The sequence below is a fragment of the Amia ocellicauda genome, chromosome 23 (assembly GCF_036373705.1).
Source record: "Amia ocellicauda isolate fAmiCal2 chromosome 23, fAmiCal2.hap1, whole genome shotgun sequence".
Taxonomy (NCBI): domain Eukaryota; kingdom Metazoa; phylum Chordata; class Actinopteri; order Amiiformes; family Amiidae; genus Amia; species Amia ocellicauda.
In genome coordinates this window covers 7795859-7817217 of record NC_089872.1, presented here as the reverse complement: position 1 = coordinate 7817217, position 21359 = coordinate 7795859, and the positions used below count along the sequence as shown (strand labels likewise).

The 21359-nt window shown below is 43.8% G+C and overlaps 1 protein-coding gene across 1 annotated transcript in view; it reads left to right on the top strand.

Annotated features, from left to right (window-relative positions):
- Positions 1-21359, top strand: part of arfgef3 (ARFGEF family member 3) — a 63448-nt gene that overhangs the window by 34836 nt on the left and 7253 nt on the right. Inside the window, exons 12-32 of the mRNA XM_066696705.1 lie at positions 207-1126; positions 4306-4472; positions 5770-5935; positions 6481-6588; positions 7222-7437; positions 7903-8013; positions 8823-8961; positions 9560-9847; positions 12221-12360; positions 12464-12609; positions 12746-12925; positions 13185-13326; positions 13477-13599; positions 14374-14477; positions 14764-14908; positions 16024-16152; positions 16357-16533; positions 16754-16868; positions 18064-18166; positions 19273-19404; positions 19726-19856. Coding sequence (XP_066552802.1) covers positions 207-1126; positions 4306-4472; positions 5770-5935; positions 6481-6588; positions 7222-7437; positions 7903-8013; positions 8823-8961; positions 9560-9847; positions 12221-12360; positions 12464-12609; positions 12746-12925; positions 13185-13326; positions 13477-13599; positions 14374-14477; positions 14764-14908; positions 16024-16152; positions 16357-16533; positions 16754-16868; positions 18064-18166; positions 19273-19404; positions 19726-19856 — 3882 coding nt within the window. The remainder of the gene's footprint in view (positions 1-206; positions 1127-4305; positions 4473-5769; positions 5936-6480; positions 6589-7221; positions 7438-7902; positions 8014-8822; positions 8962-9559; positions 9848-12220; positions 12361-12463; positions 12610-12745; positions 12926-13184; positions 13327-13476; positions 13600-14373; positions 14478-14763; positions 14909-16023; positions 16153-16356; positions 16534-16753; positions 16869-18063; positions 18167-19272; positions 19405-19725; positions 19857-21359) is intronic.

Here is a 21359-nt window from a genome sequence, read left to right as displayed (position 1 = left end):
ATCTTTATCAACAGCTTGCATCAGTGGCCCTGCTTTTCTTTTCTTTTTCTTTTCTTTCTTTTCTGGATGTGATTCTTGGAACACTTAGTTATTAATGGACACCAAATGAGCACAATGGGTTGAATGGCCTCCTCTTGATTGTAAACTTTCTGATGTTCTTTCTTATGTTCATCAAACTGACCCGTGTTTGGTCTGTCTTTCCTTAGAGTCATGGATGGAATGACAGAGGCTTGCATGAAGGGGGGGATTGAGGCGTGTTTCTCCTCCGTGTTGTGTGTGGGGGCCCTACTGGGATCTCTGGACCAGCTGAGCCATGGCAAAGGGCTGCGGCTGGAGCAGGCACAGCAGCTCCTCCGGAGGTTGGACGAGCTCAAGGAGGGCCTGGACTCCACACAGGAGTCCCTGGAGATCAATGACGCGGACTTCCGCTGGCAGCGCCAAGTCCTCTCCACCCAGCACTCGTCCTGGGAGCCTGGCAACGAGCGCAGCCCCGACATCTGCATCAGTGTCACCACGGACACGGGGCAGACCACCCTGAAAGAGAACCTGGGCCGCGCCACCCTCGACGACAAACCCGACGAGCCCCGGCTGCCGTCCCCTTCCTGCATTCAGGAGCTCCGAGAGATAGGCAGCAGGGAGGCCGAAATCGAAGCCAGCGACCAGCCCGACGTGATCCAGAGGAGCCACGCGCTGGCCTTCCCCGACATCACCAACTTCCTGTCAGTGGAGTGTCGGACTCGCTCGCACGGCTCCCGCTACAGCGAGAGCAACTTCAGCGTGGAGGAGCAGGACCTGTCCCGCACCGAGTTCGACTCCTGCGACCAGTACTCCATGGCAGCAGAGAAGGACTCTGGCCGCTCTGACGTCTCCGACATGGGATCCGACAACTGCTCCCTGGCGGACGAGGAGCAGACACCCAAGGACTGCCCTGGCCACCGCTCCCTGCGCACCGCTGCCCTGTCCCTGAAGCTGCTGCAGAACCAGGAGGCCGACCAGCAGAGCTCCAGGCTGTTTGTTCAGTCCCTGGCCGGCCTGCTCCCTCGCCTGCTGGGCTTGCAGAGCACCGAGGAGGTGGACCTGTGTCTGCAGAACTTCTCTTCCACCTTCTGCTCCGGCCTTCAAGCAGGTATCACACCCCCTTCTGTGGACCACAAGGACACAATCTGCAGACAGCACTCACATCTTAACACAACCAGTCAGTTTAGAACTGTAAATCTGGCTGTAGAAAAAAAAATATGTTTGGTTTAGCTTTTTTCAAATGAAACGCTTTCAACAGAAATATCTGCATTTCCTTTGGAGTTAATAGAGGAAAATTCTAGTAAAATCCACTGCAGCTCTGCATTAAAATAATTGATTTGACATTATTTTATAATAGCGTATACAATGCGTTTCACAATTTTACCTCTATTATCGAAAACAAATTGAAAGGGTCTTCTGGTTTCTTCATCTTAATTTAACTTGCTCAATCCTTGCTGAAAAGTTGGTTAACTTTTTAATGGCCCACACTTCAGTGTCATGGTTTCAGCAGCTGACACGGCACTGTGCCAGTACACACTTTAAAGCTGTGTTCTTTTGTGTCCACAGAGATCAGTAGTTTTAGTGTGGACCTTGTCACTCTGCCTTTGTAAGGAGTAACCTGTTGGAAAAACTAAATGCCTCTAAAATGTGCAAGGTTAATGTTCTTTACCACAAAGTGCTGAAGAGCTGTTAGTCCAAAGTAAATAGTGTAAATAGCTGGTGTCACTTAGCAGACAAAGACAAGCCACCAACAGACAGCACAAAGTGCACCGTGTTAAATGGTGCATTCAGAGGCAAACAGACTGGTTTCTCGGGTCAGCTGCCTGTGAAATTACAGCAAGTCTTCCATTAAAAATAAGCACTTGAAGAAACCAGAGAGATTTTCTGCTCACAACCGTTTTGAAAGTAAATGGATTTCATTAATTTGTGCTGATTAACAATTTAATCAAGAGGAGAGTTATCTGCTTGTCTGTCTTGACTCCTTCAATTCTATGTTACAGAAAGGTGTTTTTTTTGATGGCTTAATGATTTAACGTGGGATAAATAATGTATGTATGTGTTCGCATAGTCCTGTGCCAGCCTGGTCCTGGATGGCCTTCTGGTCCTTGTTTGACCTCAGCTCTCAATTACTTAGCTGAACCCTTTATTTGCTAGTTGAACCAATTAGGCAGCAATGTCTCCAGGTTGTGAGCAGGTTGGGATTTAAAGAGATCAACAAAACCTGGCGGGAGGACACAGCTTGCCCATCTCTGAAACACTTTACACTCACTTACAGTGCATCCAGAAAGTATTCACAGTGCTTCACTTTTTCCACATTTTGTTATGTTACAGCCTTATTCCAAAATGGATTAATTTCATTATTTTCCTCAAAATTCTACAAACAATACCCCATAATGACAACGTGAAAGAAGTTTGTTTGAAATCTTTGCAAATGTATTAAAAATAAAAAACAAAAAAAGCACATGTACATAAGTATTCACAGCCTTTGCCATGACACTCAAAATTGAGCTCAGGTGCATCCCGTTTCCACTGATCATCCTTGAGATGTTTCTACAACTTGATTGGAGTCCACCTGTGGTAAATTCAGTTGATTGGACATGATTTGGAAAGGCACACACCTGTCTATATAAGGTCCCACAGTTAACAGTGCATGTCAGAGTACAAACCAAGCTATGAAGTCCAAGGAATTGTCTGTAGACCTCCGAGAGAGGATTGTATCGAGGCACAGATCTGTGGAAGGGTACAGAAACATTTCTGCAGCGTTGAAGGTCCCAATGAGCACAGTGGCCTCCATCATCCGTAAATGGAAGACGTTTGGAACCACCAGGACTCTTCCTAGAGCTGGCCGCCTGGCCAAACTGAGCGAATGGGGGAGAAGGGCCTTAGTCAGGGAGATGACCAAGAACCCGATGGTCACACTGACAGAGCTCCAGCGTGTCTCTGTGGAGAGAGGAGAACCTTCCAGAAGAACAACCATCTCTGCAGCCCTCCACCAATCAGGCCTGTATGGTAGAGTGGCCAGACGGAAGCCACTCCTCAGTAAAAGGCACATGACAGCCCGTCTGGAGTTTGCCAAAAGGCACCTGAAGGACTCTCAGACCATGAGCAACAAGACTCTCTGGATGAAACAAAGGTTGAACTCTTTGACCTGAATGGCAAGCGTCATGTCTGGAGGAAACCAGGCACCGCTCATCACCTGGCCAATACCATCCCTACAGTGAAGCATGGTGGTGGCAGCATCATGCTGTGGGGATGTTTTTCAGCGGCAGGAACTGGGAGACTAGTCAGAATCGAGGGAAAGATGAATGCAGCAATGTACAGAGACATCCTTGATGAAAACCTGCTCTAGAGCGCTCTGGACCTCCGACTGGGGCGAAGGTTCATCTTCCAACAGGACAACGACCCTAAGCACACAGCCAAGATAACAAAGGAGTGGCTACAGGACAACTCTGTGAATGTCCTTGAGTGGCCCAGCCAGAGCCCAGACTTTGAACCGATTGAACATCTCTGGAGAGATCTGAAAATGGTTGTGCACCGACGCTCCCCATTATTATTATTATTATTATTTCTTGGCAGATGCCCTTATCCAGGGCGACTTACTAATTTACAGTTTACACAGGCAAGTACAGTAAGTGAGGTCCTACATCCTGGACGGTAAAAGCTAAGTGCTGTCAAGATGTAGGGTCACAGTCAGGGGCTACGGGAAAGGGAGCAAGGAGGAAACAAATTAAAAACGCAAGAAGCATAATAACAATCTGTGAAGTGCTATCTGATGGGGGGTCCCCATCCAACCTGATGGAGCTTGAGAGGTCCTGCAAAGAAGAATGGGAGAAACTGCCCAAAAATAGGTGTGCCAAGCTTGTAGCATCATACTCAAAAAGACTTGAGGCTGTAATTGGTGCCAAAGGTGCTTCAACAAAGTATTGAGCAAAGGCTGTGACTACTTATGTACGTGTGCTTTTTTGTTTTTTATTTTTAATAAATTTGCAAAGATTTCAAACAAACTTCTTTCATGTTTTCATTATGGGGTATTGTTTGTAGAATTTTGAGGAAAATAATGAATTTGATCCATTTTGGAATAAGGCTGTAACATAACAAAATGTGGAAAAATTGAAGCGCTGTGAATACTTTCTGGATGCACTGTAGTACAGGTCTGTGTGGTGTTGCATTTTCATTTCACGTACTTAAAGATCTAAAGCCTCTGCTCAATGACTGATTACCAGGAGTGATTTATTTATTCATTTATTTCTTTCTTTTTCTTTTTGCTGTGTTTTTCCAATGCCACAGGAGGCATCCACTCTCCGGGCTACGAGGGCAGTGAGAATCTGAGCTGCCAGGCCCTGATGAACGCTGACGGCCTGTACCTGGTCTCCTACTATGCACTGCTGCTCAACCTCAAGCTGTGCTGCTGTGACTACTACAGGAGGAAGCCCGCCCCCGTGCTCGTGAGCCAGGTGAGCTATTAAAGGTTTCAAAGGGGGACAGACCAGGTGTGTGCTAGTCAGATTAAACAGGTCTGTGTTAAGTGTTGTGAACCAAACACAGGTTATTTCGGTCAGGGCAGCCCAATCTACAGATCCTACAGTCAAACACAAAGTATTGCTATGTAATATGGAAAAGCCATTAACCCTTTGCGGTCCTATGTCGGACTGGATCCAACATTGTAAAAATGTCTGTGTCCGACATCTCTTTGCATAGAAAAAGCCGAGCACAGGCTTCAGCAGCCTTTGAAACATCACGATAAGTTGGAAAACACTCAAAACGTATGGGCTAACCCCCCACCCCCGCGAGAGTCTGAAGTCAAAAACACAAATAGACCATTGAGCATTGCAGCACAATCACACATTGTATATAGCTTTCAGGTGATTGATTGTTATTGCATATTATTGTGCACTTCACATATTTCTCTTTCTTTTTGTTTTCAAACCTCACCATGTAAATATTGATGTAAAACATGTTTTCATTAATTTTTTTGCTGGTTACCTTTGTTAGAGGTTTGTGAAGTGCTCTAAGTTTTGTAGATTTTCTAAAGTTAATTTATTAACCATTTCACACTTTTTTATTAATTTGCACCTGGCACAAGAGTCAAAAATTGACAAATAACGGCCTATTTTTTTTCAAAATGTTCGCACTGTTTTCAAATGTGAGGGTGTCCTTTGGAATAATACAGCTTTGTGCATTGTTTTTTGCAAAAATAAAAAGGGAAGTTATTTAAACTTGAACAACACATTGTCTAAAATGTTATTTTCTTCACAAAATTAAATTGGACCTGAGCAGCCTGACAGTTGCAAAATAATTGGACAAAGGGTTAAATAAAAAATAAATTAGATTTTATAAAAGAAAAACAAAACCTGTGCCAGCTGTCCACATTTGTTAGTAGTCTATTAAAAGTTTGTGTATTGACTAGTGTGTGAAAGAGTTTCTTTGTGGCCCTTTATCAGGACAAGTAATGCATTGTGATGTCACGTTTCAGAAAGAATCTTTGATTTGAATCTCATTAGAAAAGTGAAACTAAATTGAAATTGAAGCTGTTTGTTGTGGTGGCACTCTGAGATTTCATCAAGGCTGTTCTTCAGGGCAGGATCCCAAAGATTGCCATGTTCTAGCCTTGAGACTTTGGTGTAAGAAGAAAAAACAAGTTGCCCCACCACTGACCGGACTGCATCTGAGGTTAATGTGTTTCAGTGAAACCTGCTCGGGTTTCATGTGGTTTTCAAGGCAGGGGTGTGTTGTGCTGCTCTCCCTTTGCAGAAGGATTTTGTGGGGCAGATCCAGAGAAGTGGGGTGCTGGTTGTGTTGTCCCAAGCCTGGATAGACGAGCTGTATCACCAGGTCCTGGAGAGAAACCTGCTGGGAGAGGCGGGCTACTGGGGAGGGCCAGAGGAGCACTCCCTGCCCCTGATCACCATGCTGACAGGTAGGCCAAGAAGTGGGAGACGTGCTCCTGTTGACTTTCAACGCTCAACTGATGTCATAACTGCATTAAATGTGTAAATACAGCAGGAATGCAGTTAATGTTTCCTGGTTAAAGATAGGTTGGATAAATTATGTGGAGACGCCTAGGAATTGAAATGGTGTGTCTGGCACTGGAACAAAACACGTTCAGCGTCGGCCTGTGTGTCATCTCTTTACTTCTCGCTTATATGGAGAATTCAGACATAGGCTGCTAAATGTGATGCAAACCATCTCCGTTACGTGTTTTTTTTTGTTCCATAGACACACGAGAGACATTTAAACTGTGTTGGTTGTTTCTTCTGGTCTCAGCCCCTCCTCAGTCAACCTTGACGTTAACCAGCTCGGTTTGGTGACCAACTGAGTCCAACAACAAAAACAAACATTATAATTCTATGTATAATTAAAATGATAATTTAATAAAGTATGTGAAGCATTTGTTGGTCAATGTTCTTCTTGGATGTGGTCGTTTCTGTTCTTTATTTGAGCCTGTCCTCAATGTTTCCACAGATATTGACGGTCTAGGGAGCAGTGCCATTGGGGGGCAGCTAATCCGTAAGGCGTCCATGCAGTCACCACTCTCCTGTGACAAGAATATGGACAATACTGTCATGGCAGGTACTTACTCTGGGCTGACTCTTGTTACTTATTATTGCTGACACAATAATGTTTAAAAGCCTTTCCTGAATCCTTCTAGCTTTTTATTTCTATTCTACAACTAATGGAAATAAATGTGCATTGTCATCCTGTTATGTTGCCTTGGCGACGGGTGCTTTTCACATGATGTCCTCGTTTCTCCCGAGTCTTGCCTTCTGTTTACTGTTAAGTGCACCGTTTTCATAGCAGGTGATGTATGATTTTCTGCTCTTTGCTCTTTTTCATTTGGATGTTATATAAAGCAGTATACAGTGGTAGAAGAAGTTCACACTTTTTCGTTATCTCAAGTGGAACAAACCCTCTTACTAGGCAGAATATTTGTAATATTGTATAAGTAGGCTTAAATGACAAAATATTAAAATGCATGTGTATCAAGGTATTATCATTGCCCAGTAGGTCTTGTCAAGTTGGGGTTATTTCATATAAACGATAGAAAGAGAGAATGTTCCCTGAGAAGTAAAGTGAGACAATAAACAATTCAGTCATCTACCATTTTCAATTTTCATCTGTCTGTATTAATATCAAATTATCATCTGTCTAAAGGGCATTTAAGAGCTGGTTGAGTGATTGAGCAGCTCCTGTTTGTCCCTGTAGGCGTAGTTTTCGCCCGCTACATCCTGATTGGCTGCTGGAAGAACCTGATTGACACGCTTTCCACCCCTCTGACGGGGCGCATGGCGGACAGCTCCAAGGGCCTGGCCTTCATCCTGGGCACTGAGGGAGTGAAGGAGCAGAACCAGAAGGAAAGAGACACCATCTGCCTGAGTCTGGATGGGCTGAGGAAGGCGGCGGCTCTCAGTTGTGCTTTAGGTAAAAGAGCAGCAAAACAAAAACAGACGGGTATATTATTCCAGTTATAGTGTGTGTCTGTTTTAGGTGAGGCCTCTGAGAGAGAACTAATCTTTTCAGGTAGACGTGCATCTCCCTGCACTGGTGTTACACAGCCAGCAGGTGGAGCCCCTGTTCACTTCAATGAAGGGAAAAATCTCTGGTTAGCAGTATATGTGCTAGTGGAGTACTGAGAGTCCTCTTAAAGTTGTACAACATTTTGGCATCATTCAAAGCGCATTTTACAAGTAGTGCAGTCCACCTTTCTTTAGCTGGCTTCCTGTTATGGTCTAGTATCATTTTTTCCACTTAACTTTGTGTATATTGTGAGAATTTTGTGAATACCCTCCTATAATCCTTATAATGAATTCTGTTTGTCCGCCGAGGGCAAAAGGCCAAATTAACTCCTCTGTCCTGTGCTGTATGTGCGAATTGTGCCGTTTGCAGGAGTGGCTGCTAACTGTGCCTCAGCCCTGGCCCAGATGGCAGCTGCCTCGTGTGTCCAGGAGGAGAAGGAAGAGAAGGAAGTCCTTGAGACTACAGATACCATCGCACAAGGTATTGTACTGGGATGGTGGGAGAGCGATATCTAATGGAATCCAAACTCCTTTCTAAGAGCCAGAAGCACTGCTTTCCGCCCCCACAGGGAAATAACCATCTCTGTCCCAGTTTGTATGCAGATCAGCCAGATTGCTAATTAAGGAGACCTGGGCTACTCAGTGATTGATAATGAGCATGTCTCTGTTGCATCTAAACCAGGCCGACTCCTCCTACCAGTTTAAGACGACCCAAGGACTGCGGCTTCCATGCAGGGGGAATGCTAAGAGAGGCAGAGCTGGCCGGGCTAATAGTTTTCATTAGCAGATGATTAACTGCAATTGATGGAAATCAGTACTGACTCTGTGGTCCTAGTGGTGAGGCCGGCATCCCGGCTCCCAGAGATGAGATAGATGAATGCATTTAAATGAGGGAATCCAAGTTTAAGCCGATTATCATGTAATACAAATTGAGCAAAATGTTAGAGACACCCGCATTCTAGAATATTCTCTTAGATCATCCTTCATGTCGTCATACATGCACTAGCTGCTTATTATATATACCATTTATGGTTATGCTGTTATTTAAAACTTTTAAAAAGACAAAACATGGATTATTTTGGATTTAAAAAAACAAGTTGGTTTAATACATTTCAATATGACAAAGAAGTTCAACACTCTAGGGTTATATAACAGGATATTAACAATGATGTGAAGTCATGGATTCCATTGTAAGTAATTACCTTATCAAGTTGTAAGTTACAGGTGGTAGAGGTAGTGTTGCTTCTGCGTTGTGACTGGGCTGTGGTTCTGGTGTTTCGCTCTGAGCAGTGAAGCAGAAACTGGAGCAGATGGGCCGGCCACAGGGGGTGCGCTTGCACACAGCTCACGTGCTCTGCATGGACGCCATTCTCAACGTGGGCCTGGAGATGGGCAGCCACAACCAGGAGTGCTGGCCCCACGTCTTCAGGTACCCCCATCCCCGTTTGCTCTTTACAGTTTGAGCAGCCATCCCATCCTCCCTTTTGATCCTATCAGAGCTCGAGAGCTAAACTTGGCCTGGGCTTTGTTTGAGATGGTAGGACCATCAGGGTTTCACTGTCTGTTGCCATGGTGGTCCGCTGGGTTGCCCTCTTCTAAGCTAGTGTCCGTTTGGTTACAAGGATGCACTGTGCATTGAGGCCCTCTTTGAGCTGGAGAATTTTAACAGATTGATTAAAAGATCTCATGACTCCTTTTGGAAAAGCAGGGCTATTAAACCTAAGTGTCCAATTTTATTCCAGTTCAGACTTCCTCTATATGGCCAAACTAAATGGCCTCTATTAGTTTATTGAACCCAAAAGGTGCTTTATTCCAATGATGGATGAAGTTCATTTCCTTGACCTATAAGGCTTCCTTTCTTTGGAAATCCAAGGTGCATGGAAATGATTGTAGATGGAACAATGAAATGTTGGATATTTTACATCAAAATTCTAGTGAAGCATGTCTACTAAGCCTCTTGAGCCAGATATGCTAGCTGTTGCCGCCCTTCTCCAGTTCTCTGACGAGGCCCACTGTTCGCTCCCCAGGGTGTGTGAGTACGTGAGCTCCCTGGAGCACAGCCACTTCAGCGACGGCTCCTCCCAGCCGCCCATTGCCATCACCCAGGCCCAGCAGGCTGTGGACCTGGAGCTCTGCAGCGATCACAGCCCTGAGCAGGACCTCGCCCTCAGCCACCCTGTCATCCAGCCCCTGTCCATCCAGGAGCTGCTGAAGGAGGACAGCAAGGGGAAAGTGTTTGACCTGCGGGGGGGCAGCCTGCTGAGTGGGACCAGCGCTGCCAAGGCCGTCTGCACCCTCTCCACCCAGGCAGACAGGTAGGGTCTTTCATTTGATGTATTTAAGGTGTAGGAGTCTTCTTCTCTAATGCGAATGGATTTCAGTCGGTGGAAAGGCCAGGGTTACATGCAAACAAGAAGAATTTTTTTAAAATTACATTAGCAAACCGTTTGGAGAGCATTCCTTCAGGTGTGACAACAACACGTCAGACATAAGTTATTGAGAGTCAGGCATTGGAGTCCCGTTGTCTGAGAAATTCCATGTAGGCCATCTCGGGCCAAGGCTCGGTTTTTAAGCCAAAAGCTCTATAATGCTCTAAATTGCTGAAGCTTACATTTTAAACTACTTATTGGAATATGAAGGCTTTATTTGTACCCGCAATGCTTATTGCTACAGGGTTGGAAAGCCATGTAAATGATGTGTAATAAAAGATGAAACAAAATCTCTCTTCTATGGAACAATTTTGGTATTCGGCCCTGGAGAGCAGCAGGGTTATCTGGGTTCTTGTTTGATCTCGTCCTGTGCACCCGTGTTTTACCGTCTTGGCAAACTTGATAACATCCATCTGGACAGATCGTCTGACGTCACAGGCCTCGATCTCCGGCGCTGACACGCAAAGCGGTACATGTGGCTGATGTAAAATCCCTTTTTCTTTCAGTAGAAATAATCTAATTTATAATAATCTTATTTATTTACCCTATTTTAAGAAATATTAGTATTGGTGGCAGATGAGAGAGTCCTAAAACAACCAGGAAGAATCACTTGTCACAGTTACAGTAGGATATGGAGGCCATCCACACACAGAATAAAGGACAATAATCCAGATTTGGAGCATATTTTTTTACAACCCCAATTCCGAAAAAGTTGCGACAGTATGTAAAATGCTAATAAAAACAAAGAGGAGTGATTTGTAAATGTACTTTGACTTGTATTTAAACAAAAAATGTATAAAGACAAGGTATTTAATGTTTTACCTAATCAGGTAAACATTTATTTTGAAATTGATGCATGCAACACGTTCCAGAAAAGTTGTGACAGAGGCAAATTAAGGACTAATAGTAATGTGACAAGTTGAAATAAGAAGGTTATGTGAAACAGGTGAGGCAATTGTGTAATCATAGTACATAAGGAGCCTCCAAAAAAAGGCCTAGTCATTCAAGAGCAAGGATGGGTCGAGGCTTGCCAATCTGCCAACAGATGCGTCAACGAATAATCCAACACTTTGAGAACAACATTCCCAAGACAATCCGGTAGGATTTTGGGCATTTCACCTCCTACAGTGCACAATATAATTAAAAGATTCAAGGAATCCGGTCAAATCTCGGTGCGTAAAGGGCAAGGCTGAAAACCTCTTCTGAATGCGTGTGATCTCCGATCCCTCAGATGTCACTGTCTTAAAAACCGGCATGAGTCTGTATCCTGACGGGCTCGGGAATACTTTGGTAAAACTTTGTCAAAAAGTCAACACCATTCACTGCTGCATCCACAGATGCAAGTTAAGACTTTACTATGCAAAGCAGAAGCCATACATCAACACTGTCCAGAATCGCCAAAGACTTCTCTGGCCTCGGTCTCATCTGAGATGGACAGTAGCACAGTGTAATCGTGTTTTGTGGTCCGACGAGACAACATTTCAAATAGTTTTTGGACAAAACAGCCGTCGTATTCTCCGGGCCAAAGAGGAAAAGGACCATCCAAGCTGTTATCAGCGTCAGGTCCAAAAGCCAGTGTCTGTCATGGTATGGGGGTGTGTCAGTGCCTATGGCATGGGTAACTTGCACATCTGTGAGGGCACCATTAATGCAGAAAGATATGTACACATTTTGGAGCAACATATGTTGCTATCCAGACGTCGTCTTTTCCAGGGACGTCCCTGCATTTTCCAGCAGGACAACGCCAAACCACATTCAGCCCGGATTACAAGCGCATGGTTGTGTAAGCAGAGAGTGCGAGTGCTAGCATGGCCTGCCTACAGTCCTGACCTGTCTCCGATTGAGAATGTGTGGCGCATTATGAAGCACAAAATAAGGCAACGAAGGCCCCGTACAGTTGCGCAGCTGAAGAAATGCATAATGGATGAATGGGGGAAAATTCCGCTTGCTAAACTTAACCAACTGGTGTCTTCAGTGCAAAAATATTTAATAAGTGTTATTAAAAGAAAAGGTGATGTTACACAGTGGTAAATAGTCGACTGTCCCAAGTTTTTAGAAGTGTGTTGCAGTCATCAGATTTGAAATGAGTGTATATTTTCAAAAATAAATTAAATTCACAAAGTAAAACATCAAATCATGTGTTTTCAATATTGTACAGGGTGAATTGAATTTTCAAATGACTTATTGTTAGTTTTTTTGCATTTTCCCAACTTTGTCGGAATTGGGGTTGTAGTGTACTCTGTTATCTGTGTCCGTTAGATTGTTCGAAGATGCTGCTAACAAACTGAACCTGGTGGCGTTGGAGGGGTTCCTCCTGAAGCTGAGAAAGGCCTCCGAGACCCAACTCTTCAGCTTCAACTCCGTTGCAGATACCGGAGACTATTCCTTGGCCATGCCAGGTAGCTTCTCCCTCGCTGTGCTTCATCTGTTATTTGGCAGTGTCATTCTTATGATATGTATTAGTAGTAGCAATTATGAGAATATATTTTCTTCTCCCTAAAGGGGAGTCTAAGTCCACTCAAGAGTCCCGCGGCGTCCTGCACCTTTTCCGGCTGGGTGAGGGGATGCTACGAATCGTACGGAACAAGACGCGGCCGCTGCTGCACATGATGAGGGCGTGGAGCATCGTGGCCCCACACCTGATGATGGTAGGAGAGCTGGTGGGCCCACATACACATGCACGCATCCATCCCCACAGACACACCAATCCACTCCCACAATCCTCTGCTGCGCACACGGGCTCGTGTCGCCAAGCTGCTGGTAACTGTTGTTCTTGGACAATAGGCTGCCTGCCACAAGGAGAGACACGTCTCCCAGAAGGCCGTCTCCTTCATCCATGACGTTCTCACCGAGGTCCTGACCAACTGGACAGAGCTGCCCCACTTCCACTTCAACGAGGCCCTTTTCCGCCCCTTTGAGCACATCATGCAACTGGAGCTATGTGATGAGGACGTGCAAGACCAGGTTAGTCAAGCAAAACACACTTTTCCCATACTGTAAGGCATCCATTGACTCGTACATTGGCAGTTTAAAGTAAGCAAACCTCTGGGGAAAACAACATTCCCAGTTAACTTGGGAGGTTGGAATTTACTTGTCATATTCTTCCACTAATTTAAACTCTGAAGTCATAAAAGAAGTCAAATAAATCCAGTCCTGATTAGCCAACGTCCAATCGTTCTAGTTTGAGTTCCCAGTGGCCTTTGCTGTTTCTCCGTGTCTACAGGTGATCACGTCTATTGGGGAGTTGGTGGAAATGTGCTCCCCACACATCCAGTCAGGGTGGCGCACTCTCTTCAGTGCGCTGAGGACCGTGCATGGGAACAAGACAGACGTCAAGGACTACTTGGTCGGGGAGTATTCCATGGGTAAGGCAGATCAAGGTCCAAAAGGGGCTTAGACCAAGTGCAAATGTATATGGGGTTTCATTCATTTTGGAAATAACGGTTGGCACAATTGTTCTACTATCACCCGACTCAAGATCATGTCTGCGTTTTTCCCTCCTTTTGACTTTGCAGGAAAATGCCAAGCGCCTGTGTTTGATGTCTTCGAAGCGTTCATCAACACAGACAACATTCAGGTGTTTGCCAACGCAGCTACAGATTATATTATGTGCCTTATGAAGTTTGTCAAAGGGTTAGGTAAGTCATTGGAGAGTGCATGTCTTCCACACTCTTGTTACACACACAACGTATTTGCTCTTTAGTTACCTGTTCAACACCCATAAGTTAAAAGTATTTTAAAAGAGAATACAAGAGATTCTAGTTGATCATATCTTTGGATTTAAGTTTTAAACTACTTTTCTGAATAATCCCCAGTACAGACATATGACCAGGGCACATCCAATAGGACTTTCATGTGGCATTGATTTATGACCTCTAATGCTCCACAGATTCATGGGTCAAAAAGCTGATGCAGACAGAGGATCATGGTTACAAAAAACGCTGTTCAATATTATCCTCGACACCCTCGCCCACTGGGCTCGAATTTTCTACAGATGATAATCTTAATGGTGTGATTATTATTTTGTCACACTGACACCAACATCCCACAACCCCTTAGGGCCTTCATTCTTAGGTCTGCATTTGAATTGTAACACCTCAATCAGAGCAACTCAGAATTGTCAGCCATTTGTTTGTGTTACTCTAGATATGTTTTCCTGTTAACTTCAGCTCCACTATACACTATATCTCAACGGGCCTCACAGCCTTAGAGAAGGCAGGCCTACCTTGTGTGAGTTAAACTATTTAAATTGACTATATGTTCCCATCTGCTACAGTTCAGTATTATCACTATCACATTTTCTGCCACTTATTAGTTTTGGCAGTTACAAGATTTTATTTGTATTTTTTTTTTATTGACACTGGTTGTTCATTCATTCCTTTTTCATAAACCTCCGTTCGCCTTGTTCCTAGGAGAAGTGGACTATAAGGAGATCGGAGACTGTGTCCAAGGCTCTGGATACAGCTCTACAGATCTGTGCCTTCCTGCCCTGGATTATCTACGGAGGTGTTCACAGGTAAGGGGTTGATTAAGGCCTACACATGGTTTATAGGGGCATGATTGGCCATGGCAATGTCCTTTGAAGGAATTATAACTCCTGAAGTGTGCATCAAGATTCTTCCTCTCTCTGCTGTAAGTCTTTTAATGTGAACACGGGCCTCACACCACACTATTAATGTAATATAAATAGTTATGGCCCTTGGCAATTGCTGGCCTGGAAGTCCACTGAAGCCAAGTAGGCCGTCCTCTAATGAAACCTGGTTGGAGTGTCTGAGGTGTGTTTTGGTCTCACCCTGGATCAGCTGCTTGCCAAAATCTACAAGATGCCTTTGAAGCCGGTGTTCCTGGGTGCCCGGTTGGCCAGCCTGCCCATGAGGACCCAGGAGAGGTCAATGAGCAGCGACGACGGCATGGACTCCATCCTGGCCGAGTTCGATGACAAAACTGGTGAGTGAGCAACCTGCTGGATTTCCTCCTGTTGTTTTAGTTTCAGTATGAGGTTATTAAATGTGTTCCTCTATTCTATGGCTTTAAAATGCATATTCAGTATATGTTCTGTATTTTTTTTTTTTTATTATTATTATCAAGTCCTGGAACACACAATGACACAAAACACACAATGCATATTAGACACTACTTTGTGTGGCCTCCATAGGTTCCTTGTGCAGAGGCAAGGCAATAAACCTAAAAAATGTCTCTCAAATGTTTTCAACACTGGCTTTAGATTGTCATTCATAGTCAGTCTGCTCAGCATGGCCTGTGACCCACAGTAGATTATTTGTGCCAGCTATAAATGTGGTCACTGCAATTCTAGCTCAGCTCAGTCTAGTGTGCTTTATTATGCTGCTTCGCACTTTATAAACCAATGGCTTCTGGCCTGCTGTTTTCCTTCCCCCAAGGAATGTAAATTACACTATTCCAATCTTGATTTAAATCCACTTGCTGTCCTAATCCATTAGGCAGCAGCACAGAAAACGTGAGGGCAGTAATCTGCTTTTGAACGCCTGCCAGTGTGTTGCTTAGCAGCTTTGGTAAACATTGTGTCGGGTTACCAGAGAGAAAGTACCCCCTTAACTATGAATTCAGCTACATACTGTATGTGTACACTGAATACAGGCGGTTGTCAGCGGACATGAAGTTTCCCTATGAACCTCCATCATTTATCAACTAGCTGGTATATACTGTACACTGAAACAGTTTTCCTTTGTATTGGAGAGCTTTAATGTATATGCATGTCAATATGTTGTGTATATACTACTGGATGTCTACATGTACCACACCTCTCACAGTAACACACACAATTTTCTGAGAAGACTGATTCGCATATTGGTTTTCTATCTTGTTTAAGAGCTGAAGACAACTGCCAAGGCTGAAATAAGACAGTCATTAGTTTAATGAAGAGCTAAGTTGGAATAAAAACCAGCAGACATATTGGTCCTCCAAGACAGGGGCTGTGAACTACATTGCGCTGAAAACAGTTATAGCAATGAATGGAGGTCTGTAATGCTTTGTTTTGCGACCAACGCTGCTTCTTCTTTCCTCCCTGTGTGGGGATGATCCAGGACTCATCCAGGTGTGGATTCTCCTCCTGGAGCAGCTCACTGCAGCCGTCTCCAACTGCCCCCGCCAGCACCAGCCCCCCACCCTGGACCTGCTGTTTGAGCTCCTGAGGGAAGTGACCAAAATCCCAGGTGAGGCTCCACTGGGCAACTTACATCTGAAATGGTCTCTTTCATAATAGCATCGAGTAATAATCATTTCTAGAATACTGTTCTCCTTCTCCTCCCTCTAGAATTCTACCCCCCAACTTCGAAATACAATTTAACTGTTAGTATTAATATGAATAATATTGTTATACAAACAAAGCTTGTGTGTGTCATGCTTTGTCTGTCCAGGTCCAGGTTTCGCCATCTTCTCAGTTATTCAGCTCCTCCTTCCCGTGATGTCACTCTGGCTGCAGCGTAGCCACGGCAACCATTCCTACTGGGATGTTGCTGCCTCCAATTTCAAGCACGCCATCGGCCTGTCCTGTGAGCTCGTGGTGGAGCACATCCACAGCTTCATCCACTCAGGTAGCATGCGTCCAAGAGCCTCTGTGCTTTTTATAATCGTGTGAGTGAGGACAGGCTCCTTCCTCACCACATATACTGAAGTGACAATTTGTCTAATGCTTTAAGCTTCCCATAGTCTAAAAGCCAGATTTTCCAGAGCTGGCAAAGGATTGTTTCCCTGTGTATTCAGGGAGGCCATTAAAACTCTGGTCTTTCTTGTTTATTTTGTGTGTGCCCCCAGATATCGGTTATGAGAGTACGATCAATCTCATGCTGAAGGACCTTTTCAAGCTATTGGTGGCCTGTGTGGCTGAGCCAGCCGAGACCATCTCCAGAGTGGGCTGCTCCTGTATTAGGTAAGGCCTCTTTCCACACCCTCAGTCCCAGACTCACAGTATAACCCTAATGGACTAGGGACCATTTAGACAGTCATCTTCCTGGGTTTTGATGAGTCACAAACCCCATTCACACTAAAACAATTTTCCGGCAAGGGTACTAGTCTAATTGCCAGCAATTTGCCGGCAACATGTCTGTGTGAATGGAGCGAGAAAATGTTTGCAGGCAAATTCAGCTTCAAGTCCTTGCGTATCGACAGTGCATCAGCTAACTGCTGGAACTAATCAGAATAGTGGCACATTTTTGCGACCACAACATGACAAGGTTAAGTCACCTTTGAACAAGAACTTGTGACCGTAATGAGAAATGGACCGGGCAGAGGTTGAAAATCATGTAGTCGCAGCAATTCTGAGTGTTATTGATGAACCAACAAGTTGGTGTATGTAATGATAACTATTGTCACATGTCAGAAGTTATGTACCAATAAATAATACAAAATATATTATCTCTATACAGGCAAACGTGTTACCCCCTCTCACTGGGTTTGAAATCGTTTTGGTTTGTTTGCTTTGAAACAATGTATCAGCCAGTGTACTCGCCATTCACACTGGCCTTGTGTACAAATGTGCTCAGTTCATAACTCGGGTTCGCAATTCATTTTCATAATCGTATGACAACAATCTGAATATCTTAATAGTGACCGCAACTGTCCATTTAAACCAGGGGTCGGCAACAAGGTTTGGCCTTTGAGTGGGGTTTGGGGGGGTTTGGGGGGGTTTGGGGGGGTTGGGGGGGGGTTTGGGGGGGGGGGTGTCCTGTAACACATTGTATGCAGTTATACAGAACACAACAATAGGCTACTATATTTGTGAATATTATAATCAGTGTTGCGTTGCCGAATGGTGATTGTTTCGCCTATATAAAAATATACAATAACACAGTAGCGTGATGTCTCCTAAATATCCATCTTGGAGTATTTCACTGCTACTGCCATATCTTTAAATGGGGAAATGATTGAACTTGTATGTCCCTTCTCTCAAATCTACAGGCTTCTGTAGCGTCTCATGGCTACAGCACTCTTGCCAGCAGTCTCTGTTTTCTGTGTGAATGGGTATTGCATTGCTGGCAATGGGGCTACAGATAATGCTTTGAGAACCTGTGTGTGTGCGTGTCTGTGATACACCCTGCTGAGACCGCATTGTTCTATGTTGGCAGGTATGTCCTGGTGACCGCCGGCCCCGTATTCACTGAGGAGATGTGGCGGCTGGCATGCTGTGCCCTGCAGGATGCTTTCTCCGCCACTCTGGAGCCAGTCAAGGTAAGGGGGGGTGGGTGTTCCTCACTGACTATCTGAGAACTTGGATCTGACCCACATACACGGGTAAACTTGGGTCAAGTTTATAGAGGAAGTGGACTATTCGATTTCTTATGATGGCATTTACAGTGTGCAAAAAGACCCTTCTGCCACAGACAACATGTAGTGAAGAAGTTTAGTTACAGAGGAATTCGGTAGAAGTTATTTGAACATAACTGTTGGGTGTACACAAATAAAGCAGGTCAAATGGAAGGTCGATCAGTGTTTATTCTCTGTGCGGACCTGTCTGGATTTAAAGGCAGTTCTGCACACTTCTTTTTTTTGAAGGGGATATTTGGTACAATATCGAGAAATAGGCAGTGGCCCTCAAACAGGACTTTCCTTTCATCTCCACACACAGACCAAGACCAGGACATATGCATGTCATTTTCATGGTGGTGTGTGGGAGTTACCCAGAAACCATTCAACTGAAAGTAAAATGTAGTTTGGGCTGGATATTTAACAGATTTCAAACAGAGACCAAATTCTCTCCTTGGAAATATATATAAATAATAATTTAATAAAATAGTTTCAGTCATAAAAACAAAGAGAGACAGGATACATGTACACATTTATGTTGTTGTTGTTCTTTTACATAAACAGAAAACACTACAGGCTACAGAGAGCCGCAAATGACCTCTGTGTTTCAGGTAGACTCAGGCAGTGTGTATGCGTATGATGCTTGCAACCATGCGTGCCTGTTTTTCGGCTCTTCCGAGGTAAATTAAAGTGAAATAGAAAGTAATCCTCTTATGAGATTACTCCTGGAGTCCGTATCAGACAATAAAGCGAAAGCCCTTATGTTGGAGCTGCTGAGTAGCCAGACTGGAAAAAGCCTCCTGTTGGAGCCCAGACTTTGCTGTTTCTAACGTTGGCCACATGCTAGTCTTCACTGGTGTTTCCCAAAGCATTGTGCACAACTAGGAAATGTAACAAAATACATTTATATTTCTCTACTTTTGAGACAAAATAAATAATAAAACCAGACCGAAACCTTCTGTGTTTTTGATTCCCACTGTGATCCGTACCTTGTATTCTGAAGCGATGTCTTGGTTCTCCTTACCCGGTAGAACCTGCTGGCGTGTTTCCGCAGCGGCTCCGACAGCTTCACGGGGGACGCCTGCGAAGTGAAGGTGGCGGCTCCTTCTCACTCGGCCTCGGCGGAGGCGGAGTACTGGAGGATACGGGCCATGGCACAGCAGGTATGTTCTGGGCACGCTCGGTTATAGCTGCTGTGCCTATCTTTAAACGCATGACCACGAGCTTACTGCAGGAGGCTTTCAGCAATAGTGTAGTGTGTGTTGCAAGGGAGATCAAAATAACTGTTTTAGTGGTGCAACCTGGTGAATTAAAGAAGATGAGCATGCTTTATTGATGTTATTGAGAATTATGAGCCATATTGTAGCCTTTTACCTGCACCGGTGAACAAACACTACTAGATGTGTGAGTTTATTCAGAGTTGTTAGTGCCTTTACAATAACGTCACTGAACATGGCAAAAATGTGGACTCTCTTTAAATTCAGGTCTTCATGCTGGACACACAGTGCTCTCCCAAAACACCAAACAACAAGGAGGGGTTTGAGCATGCTCAGTCTTGCGTCCTGATCATAGAGCTGCCCCAGGAACCTCAGTCCAATGGCCACACTCAGAAACGGTAAGGGCAAATGAAGCTTTATTTTAGTTACTCAGTAGTATGTGAATAAGTCTTTTTGTGGAGACTCTTGTCATTTTAAATGTTGTACGTGTGAATTCATTTTACAATGCGGTGGGAACAGTTTAATATTGAAAGACTCCAGTATTAATATTTAAAATGTTACTGTGTCCATAAAATATTAAGGCTTAAATGCCAGGTTTTGTTTGGAAAGAAAATACAAATCAATCAATCTGTCATGTTATCTTTATCGAACACTATAAATGTAAAAGAAACAGTGGACAGCATGGATCATAGATTGCAGGGTTTAACATGAGCATTATAGACGGTCGAAAGATTAGGACTCAAATTATGCTGACATCACTTGGAATCAAATCTGTTTCTTAAAGTAATCCCTCTTGGGTCATAATTTGACCTCATGTGTTGATTTTTTTTATTTCCTTAATCACGCTGGACTTACAACAGGAAAGTTGGGTAAGGTCTTTTTGAATCAAATCTATCATTTCAAGGCATGCTTGGTATTTAGAAATTCTATACAACTATATTGAATTAGTCCTTCGTTTTGAGTTTTGCTTTGTTTAGTTTTTTTGTGTGTCTGAAGGGTTGATGATTTTTATTTTTCCCAATTCGATTAGTTCAAGAGATATCATGAATACAATAGTCTTTGAGGCTGAGGGATGCCAATATGTGTTCAAAATTATTTCCTACTTTGAGACAACAAACCAAATTCAGTCAGACATTGTTGAAAAGAGGTCTGAGATTCAAGTGGTTGTATAAACCATTTAGGTCCTTTCTAGCACACACAACCCCAACATCTAATGTAATCTGAAGCAGTGTAGCACACACATGTATATTCAAATCCATACAAAGCCGTCAAATCTGACAATTTGTACACTCTTCTGTTGATGAAGTTGTGTTGGATTATGGGTGGGAAAATTGACATCACATTACAGTACAGTACGAAGACAGAGGGGTCAAGGATAATCCAAGGGTGTAACTTCATCAAGAGCTTTTTTTTTTTATTAATGGTGGCATCAGATATCTGCTGATATAGACTGTTTCTACATACTGATTATGGGCTGTCCATAAGCACTTTGCCATTTGAAGGACACATTGCTATGGCAACACAGTCAGAAATTAGGTTTTATCCCTTATAAAGCAACTGGTGAAATCTGCTGGACATTGAAATTCAGTTGCCCTTGATTAAGAGTGGATTGCGGCTCGTATTAGATTAATTTCTGTGCGTTTCCTGATGCACAGCGCGAGTTTTTGTATTGGTTTCTCGTGGCAAAGCTTAGTGTTTGTATTTCACTATCTCTACAATGAATAAAATAGTCTTTATACCCGAGATGGTCATCGATCATGAATCCAGTTGCCATTTGTTTAATAAATGTTCGTACTTATACTGTGCATTGCATTGTCAAGGAGGGATAGAAAAATCATTAAAGATGTATATTATCTGTTGTGTAACTTAGTCCTGCTTTTTATTCTTTTAATTTCACTATT